At 41.2% G+C, this 8,282-nt stretch overlaps 1 protein-coding gene across 1 annotated transcript; it reads left to right on the top strand.

The window, feature by feature from the left end:
* The first annotated feature begins 994 nt into the window (after positions 1 to 994).
* Positions 995 to 7,289, top strand: bmp15 (bone morphogenetic protein 15). The gene is made up of 2 exons (XM_062066999.1): positions 995 to 1,445; positions 5,864 to 7,289. Exons 1-2 carry the CDS (start codon positions 1,163 to 1,165, stop codon positions 6,796 to 6,798), a joined length of 1,218 nt encoding a protein of 405 aa, XP_061922983.1. The 5' UTR covers positions 995 to 1,162; the 3' UTR covers positions 6,799 to 7,289.
* Positions 7,290 to 8,282: the final 993 nt, after the last annotated feature.

Genomic DNA, 8,282 nt, shown 5'->3' with positions numbered 1-8,282 from the left:
TTTGGTTTGTTCTGTGTCGTGTTTGTGTCTCTTCTCAATTGCTCTGTTTATTGCAGTTCTGAGTGTTGCTGGGTCGGGTTTGGTTTTGGAATTGCATTGTTATGGTATTGCTGTGTATTGTTTTGTTGGATTGATTAATTAAAAAAAATAAATAAATAAATACAAATTAAAAAATAATATACCAATTTTTTTTTAAATTGATTTTTAAAAAAAGAGAATCGATTCTGAATCACACAACGTGAGAATCGCGATTCGAATTCGAATCGATTTTTTCCCACACCCCTAATATATATATATATATATATATATATATGGCGCTGTTTTGTACTTGTTTTAAATATTATTATTTACGTGCTTGCATGTTAATGTTGTAAAAGTTGAATGCTATAAATAAAGGTTAAAAAAAACAACAACAACGTGATCCTTCAACATCATTTGAAAACGGTTTCGCCGTAAACAAAATCAACACATTTAAATATGTTTCTGTGTACGTGTGTGTGTTTTCTATGGGTTAGTTTACCTTATAACCACGGGTAATACACGTTCGTGATCCGCAAAATATCATTTCATCGTCGAGCCAAGGTAAGAGCTTCCGGGATAACTTTTAGCCCCACCCACTATTTTACAGTGTCCGTTAATGGTTAATAAAATAAACGAACAACTTTAAATATACGGTATTACTATATTACTTTTCAAATTGATCCATGTTTGATACTCCATAAATATGCGTTTATTCATTTTGTTATTATCCCTTAAAACTATTATGTTAATAAACTGTTAATCTAAAGTTTAATTCAGGTTTTCTTTTACATTTTAAATGCTGTTTCCGTCTCTCAAAGTACTTTTGGGACCTTTTGTGAAATGTAAAATATATGTTTTACTTAGCCTTCTCCACCGGAGGGCAGCCTTGTGCGCCACCAATTATTACGCACGTTTTACGCAAGGGTCACATGACTTACCTGACCTCCAGTGGGCGGTGCCCACGCTCCCGAGGGGTTAATTGGGGTCACCTGAACGGCGGCAGGCTATTGAGTGCGCAATGGTTCTTGACCCGGCGAGTCTGCTGTGAGTCGCGTCCCCACCACGGCCACGCCGACGATGGTCGCCGCCTGTCGCCTCCTCGGTAGAGCCTGCTAGCGCCTTGGAGATTCTCCCGCCAAACATGCGCGGCCAGCAGAGTTTCCCGCGCGCCCTCGTCCTCTCCCTCCTCGTTATCTCGCTCTGGGGGGTCGTGGTTGGGTCCAAAATGTCTGCCCAAAGCGCGCACCACCGGCCGCTGACTGACGAGCAGACGGCCGACCAGAACCTGCAGTTCATGTTGAGTTTGTACCGCAGCGCGGCGAGACCAGACGGCAGACCCAAACAAAACCGGAAGTTTGGATCCAACACGGTGCGCCTGCTCAAACCCTCCACGTCCGCGGTGCACTACCTGCCCGCCTCCACAGGTGAGGCACACCTGGCAAATTGGAACATGCATAGAACAACCAATATCCAGAAATCTTATCTGGTGCTGTGTTTTATTTCTACTGTGTGGACTTTTTTTAGTGTGCTAAAGTCTTAAAAATAGTAAAAAAAAATGTTTTTAAAAGTCAACATGTGCTTTTACACAAACTTACTAATACTGCACAGCACTTTCCTGCTAGAGTAGTACCTCAAATCAAGGGCCAAATTGGTTCTGTGATAGAGCTCTTAACTCAAAACACTTGTATCTCAAATCAACATGAATGAATGAATGAAAGGAGTTTATATCGGTCATATAATCAACCATTCTGTGTGATAAATTTAACAGCACAGATTATAAATATTAACAATCATACACACACAAAATGAAAAATAGTGACTGAAAAAGGAATAGGCTGAAGTCAAGGCTTATATTTGCCTATCCATTTATTGACTTAAAATTATATTGCCTGGAACATCAACTTTCAAAAAATCAATGAGATGAAAGTAATTGTTGCTACATTTTATAATTTTCCATTATTTCACCTTTCAAGGCTTTCTTAAACCTTAACAAAGAAGTACATGTCTTCAACTCATTACTGAGTTTGTTCCACCATTTAACTCCTAAAACTGAAATACATGTGTATTTTATATTCGTTCTTACTTTACATATTTCAAAAATCAATATCCCCGTAAATTATAGATTTCTCCTCTTCATTTAAATAACCTAAGAATACAAGCTGGAAGGCTGTTGTTCTTTACTCAAAACACAATTTCCATTTTTTTTTAAAACGCAATATCTGAACATTTTACCACATTAAAACTTATGAATAATGGATTGGTAGGTTCATAGTAGCACGCTTTGTGTATTATTCCGATTACCCTTGTTTGAAGTTTAATTATTGGGTCTGTTTGTTTTCTAAACATTTCCCCAAACTTCAACACTTTGTTAGAAATGGAAAAATTAAATAATATAACATATGCAGACATTTCTTATTCAGCATGTGTCTTAATTTATAAAGAATAACAATGGATTTTGATATTTTTCCCTTTATATAGTCAATCTGACATAGTTTATGATCAATTATTATTCCCAAAAACTTAATTTCATATATTCTATCAATTTTCACTAAATTTAATTTTAATTTTGCTTCACAATTTGTGCTTGCACCACTAAACGCAATACATTTAGTTTTCTTATCATTTAATGATAACTTATGAATCTCCTATTGAAATGTAGTGAAATCAATTTAAGTGGCACTTGTCCCTTCCCAAACGGCACCATTTTAACATGTGGGTTTTTTTGTTTTTTAAGAAAACATATTTTCAGATAGGAAATGTAATACAAAAAGAATCAAATAGAATGTATTCAGTCATCTTTATTGTCAATTATTAACATGTGCTGGACAAGCAGGAAACGCGAAACCACCTTGTGTTCTGACTGTAAGATGGATTTTTCAAAAATGCATGCAATCTATGTTTTCATATATCCATGTGTGTTTATATCTGCTATGGGCACTAGGGGACATTTATCTTGGGAACTGAGTGGGTGGGTACTGTAAGGGTATTGAAGATTAGTAATTGATCTTGGGTTTATTACGTTACATATCGCAAAATGTGCATATGCCTCAACTCGTTGTTGCCATGACTCACTATGCTGTACTGTGCAAAATTCAATAAAAATATTTGGGATAATATGAATATAAAATATATAGAAAAAATAAGAGATGTAAAAAAGTCACAATATGTACAATATGTGCATTTTGGAAAAAAGAAAAGAAACCACGACCACCCAAAGATGTGTGTCTAAAATAAAAACAAAACACCAGCAGCAACAACTAATGTGCAAGGACTTGGATTTTGCACAATAAATGTAAAGCATTGAATTAACATACATTTAGAAATAAAATAAATACATATTTAGCGGGGGCAGAGAGAGGCAGTGACTAAATTTAAGCCTGGTGTATACTACATCGTCCCCCCTCCCCCTGCGTTGCCTACGTGCACCACCCAAAAATCCTAGGTTTGCCACGCAGCGCAGAGCTATGATTGGTCAGTTTTTGCCAGGGAGGGTCCCTGAACACAGGCGAGCAGATTATGTGCTTGAAATGCACAAATTATTGTATGAAATAAAACATTGATTAAACACTTGCATGAAAACTGATATTGTGTACTCTACAATTTATTTCTGAAAGTGTCGTATTTCAATGTATTGTTGCGAACAGAAGAAGTCACAAAGTACAACACTTAACTTTTATTGCAAATCTTGTGCTAACAGGTGCTATTCCGACACACGTTCTTTCTCTCACCCACAACACTTCTCATTCTCCGTCAATAATCTTTCAGGCACGGTATATTTACAAACATTTGTGAACTCTGAACATGACCATAGAAGTAACCACCAGCATGTTGTTTACTTAAATAGTTAACAGTTTTGTTTATTTAAAATTCATATATTGGATCTCTCCTGGCCCATGACCGGAACGACCGAATATTGTTGCAAATAATGACCTCTGCCGCGACTCGCCCAGAAGTTGCACAGCCCATCTTCACAAAGGTTTATATATTAAACGACCATTAAAAGTAACCCGATTATTGTGAATGATTAGTTCCAGTGTAGATAAAGTTGTCAATGTTGTGGTTGTATATTGTCACTCTTCACAGGAAGGAAATACACAGTTATTTATACACAGACAGTAAAAATCGCAGGAGACAAAAACTGTCTTCCCCTTGGACATTTTGCCCTTGTTCTCGCCCCAGAGTAACTCGCTGCTCGTTTCTTCGAGAACATGCAAGAACCCTACAACAATGTTGCAAAGGAAAACTTGCCCTGGATTTTTAGTTTTGTCAGTGTTCTTTACACAAACAAATAGTAGGGATTGAAAAACACAATTCCATGCACTGGAATTTCATTGGTACGGTATTTGTTCTTGACATGAACAAGTGGAATGGATGAAATAACGACCATCTCTCTGCCTTTACACTATGAGGAGAATGGACACTGAGACACACATGAGCATATTTTACAGTATATGAATATTTATTTAAACTATGGTTGTGCCGATCCATTTCTTGAAAAAGTGCGTGATGGCCATTGCTGATCAATGCCTTTTGATGATGATTGCAAATCCCCTCTGGCTAATATTGTATTTATTTTTAGCCAACCAGTTGACAAGCTTGCTAATTATGCGTCTCCACTGAGATGCAGAGTCAAACCAGCTCAAATCCAGATTTAGCATCAATGTAACATGGGAAGTCCAATAAAGTTGCGGACAAATCTTTCGATGCCTTAATTTAGGGGTGTTAAACGTACGGCCCGAGAGCCGGTTCAGGCCCGCGTACATGTTTAATCCGGCCTGCGGATGAGTTTGCTAAGTATAAAAATTAACCTGAAATTTTTGAATGAAATAAACTGCTGTTCTAAATGTGTCCACTGTATGTCGCAATAGCAATTCTTTGTATCTTTGTAGATGACGCTACATACAGTCACGATCAAAAGTGTACATACACTTGTAAAGAACATAATGTCATTGCTGTCTTGAGTTTCCAGTCATTTCTACAACTCTTATTTTTTTGTGATGGAGTGATTGAAGCACATACTTGTTGGTCACAAAAACATTCATGAAGTTTGGTTCTTTTATGAATTTATTATGAGTCTACTGAAAATGTGACCAAATCTGCTGGGTCAAAAGTATACATACAGCAATGTTAATATTTGGTTACATGTCCCTTGGCAAGTTTCACTGCAATACGGCGCTTTTGGTAGCCATCCACAAGCTTGTGGCAAGCCTCTGGTTGAATTTTTGACCACTCCTCTTGACTAAATTGGTGCAGTTCAGCTACATTTTTTGGACTTGTTTCTTCAGCATTTTCCACACGTTTAAGTCAGGACTTTGGGAAGGCCACTCTAAAACCTTAATTCCAGCCTGAATTAGCCATTCCTTTACCACTTCTGACATGTGTTCGGGGTCATCGTCCTGTTGGAACACCCAACTGTGCCCAAGACCAAACCTCCGGGCTGATGATTTTAGGTTGTCCTGAAGAATTTGGAGGTAATCCTTCTTTTTCATTGTCCCATTTACTCTCTGTAAAGCACCAGTTCCATTGGCAGCAAAACAGGCCCAGAGCATAATACTACCACCACCATGCCTGACGGTAGGGATGGTGTTCCTGGGATTAAAGGCTTCACCTTTTCTCCTCCAAACATATTGCTGGGTATTGTGGCCAAACAGCTCAATATTTGTTTCATCTGACCAAAGAACTTTCCTCCAGAAGGTCTTGTCTTTGTCCATTTGATGTCATGTTATCGTGCCGTGATTTCACCAGTTCGGCCCACTTGGGGGTAGATTTTTCTCCACATGGTCCCCGATCTAAAATGAGTTTGACACCCCTGCCTTAACTTATTTTGTTTGTCGTCCCGCAGACCACCACTACACCTTCACAGTCCAGTACCACCTGGACACGCTTCCTTCCGAGCAGCTGATCAGAGCCTCCTTCGTCCACCTGCGCTCTTCGTCTTCCCCCGCGTCTCCAAACTCAGATCGGGCGGAGGTCGCGCCTCGGTGCCGAGTCCGGATCAAGTCGCTGGGCAGGGAGAGCCTGGTCACCATGGAGCCTCACCAGCAGTGGACAGAGACGGACATCACTGATCACGTCCTCCTGGGCAAAGAGGACGGCGGCGGCACCGTGAGCCTCACGGCCCAGTACTGGTGCAGCGAGCACAGGCGGTTTGAAGATGAGGGTGACGGCCTCTCTTGGGGCTGGGCTAGTTTTCTCGGAGGGAGGAAATGGCGAGGGGAGTCCCACCTGGAAGCCCCCTCGCTGCTTTTGTACCTGGAAGAGGAGCGGGACGGCAGGGACTGGATGGCGGAGTTGTCCGGGGAAAAAGGGGATGACCTCATGAAGCGATTAGGCAGGTGGCACCCCTTTGTTCGCCATCGCCGCTCCACAGAAAGCAAAGATCCCCTCTTAGATCCCCTGACCACGCCCACCTCCGCCTCCGTCATCTCTGACCTCCCCAAGTACAAACTCAAAGTGAGCGCGCCCAAAAACCGCTGCAAGCTGCACTCCTTCCGCCTGTCCTTCGACGAGCTGGGCTGGGGTCACTACATTGCGCCGCTGGTCTACAACCCTCGCTTCTGCCAGGGCGACTGCCCCCGCGTGCTGACCTACGGCTACCACTCGCCCAACCACGCCATCATTCAGACCATCATCAACGAGCTGGGGGTGGGCGACGTGCCGCCGCCGTCCTGCGTGCCCTACAAGTACATGCCTATGAGCGTGCTGGTGGTGCACAAGAAGAAGGTGGAGTACAAGGAGCTGGAGGACATGGTGGCCAAGTCATGCACATGCCGCTAGACAGGAAGTTGTTCTTTCAGAGTAAAAGCACTTTAAATTAGGCCCTTGACGGCCTTTGAACTGCTGAGCTGGGTCGTTTGTTATGGCTATTTCAAGCAAATAAATATTCCCAACGTGCTGAAAACCAAAAACAACCTCATCCTGTCCAACCATCATGTCCTCTCTCTTGAGCCGTGTGCTCATCTTCAGTCGTGTTTTTAACAATCTTTGCATCACATCAAGGCTGAAGAACTCACAGGAGGCCAGAAGTTGGGGGGTTTTTGTGCACATTTCTTACAAAGAGGATTTTAAAGTGTCGGATGTAAAAAAAAAACTAAAAAAAACGCAAATTCCCTGTGACGTGTCATGCTTACACTTTTGCACTTTGTAACTATTTATATAGCAGGAAGAGGAGGGGGTGTTCAGACAAGATTGTCCATGTGTCAAGAATGCATTCTTTTTATTACGAGTGAAAATTAATAATAAAATAAACCTGCATGTTTTCTAAAGCCTAATCTTGTTCTTTCGTGTTTATCGTACACACATGATATGCATTTGCATAACCCATAACAGCCTGACAAAACCAATATTCACACCACAAGCACTTGGGTGGGCGAATGGCGAAAGCAAGCAAGCAGTCAAAAGACTATCATGGGTCATTTCTAGGTCATGTGTAACAAGTTAACGCATGTGATTAATTGTACAAAGTAATTGCATTAATCACGCATCAATGCATATTACTCACCTGAGGCGATTGCTCTAAGACTGCAAGGGAAGCTCAGCTTCCCCTAAAATGTAAAAAAATAAGTGATTAAATATATAGTGTTGGGACGGCGTGGCGAAGTTGGTAGAGTGGCCGTGCCAGCAATCGGAGGGTTGCTGGTTACTGGGGTTCAATCCCCGCCTTCTACCATCCTAGTCACGTCCGTTGTGTCCTTGGGCAAGACACTTCACCCTTTGCCTCTGATGGCTGCTGGTTAGCGCCTTGCATGGCAGCTCCTGCCATCAGTGTGTGAATGTGTGTGTGAATGGGTGAATGTGGAAATACTGTCAAAGCGCTTTGAGTACCTTGAAGGTAGAAAAGCGCTATACAAGTATAACCCATTTATCGTTTATTATTTATTTGTGTGTACATGTTGACTAAATATGCACTACAACGCGCTCTTTTGTTCAGAATCAGCTTCTTATCACTGGTAACGATGCGGCTTTACTCTCTGTCATTCCCGCAGCTTCACGGTGCTTTAAACTGTGTAGACCAGGGGTCCCCAAACTACGGCCCGTGGGCCGGATCCGGCCCCCCGGCATCCAAAATCAGGCCCACAGGAAGTCCCAAGTTAAAAAAAAAAAATTTTTTAATTTAATTTTTTTTAATCTTTCCTTTCTAATCCATTTTCTACCGTTTGTTACTCTTGGTGTCTCCTAGCCGCTCAGGCAAATCATATTGTCTAAAAATGAATTTTCCCATCGATAACGTGACAATGATAAATGTTGAACATCAATGTTAA

Source organism: Entelurus aequoreus, linkage group LG12 (genome assembly GCF_033978785.1).
Source record: "Entelurus aequoreus isolate RoL-2023_Sb linkage group LG12, RoL_Eaeq_v1.1, whole genome shotgun sequence".
NCBI classification, from domain to species: domain Eukaryota; kingdom Metazoa; phylum Chordata; class Actinopteri; order Syngnathiformes; family Syngnathidae; genus Entelurus; species Entelurus aequoreus.
This window is presented reverse-complemented; position numbering and strand designations above follow the sequence as displayed.

Bases quoted from the DNA above. Each gene is read 5' to 3' on its own strand.
- bmp15 (XM_062066999.1), top strand. From the start codon at position 1,163: ATGCGCGGCCAGCAGAGTTTCCCGCGCGCCCTCGTCCTCTCCCTCCTC. The intron at 1,446-5,863 runs GTGAGGCACACC...GTCGTCCCGCAG, and splicing joins CTACCTGCCCGCCTCCACAG to ACCACCACTACACCTTCACA.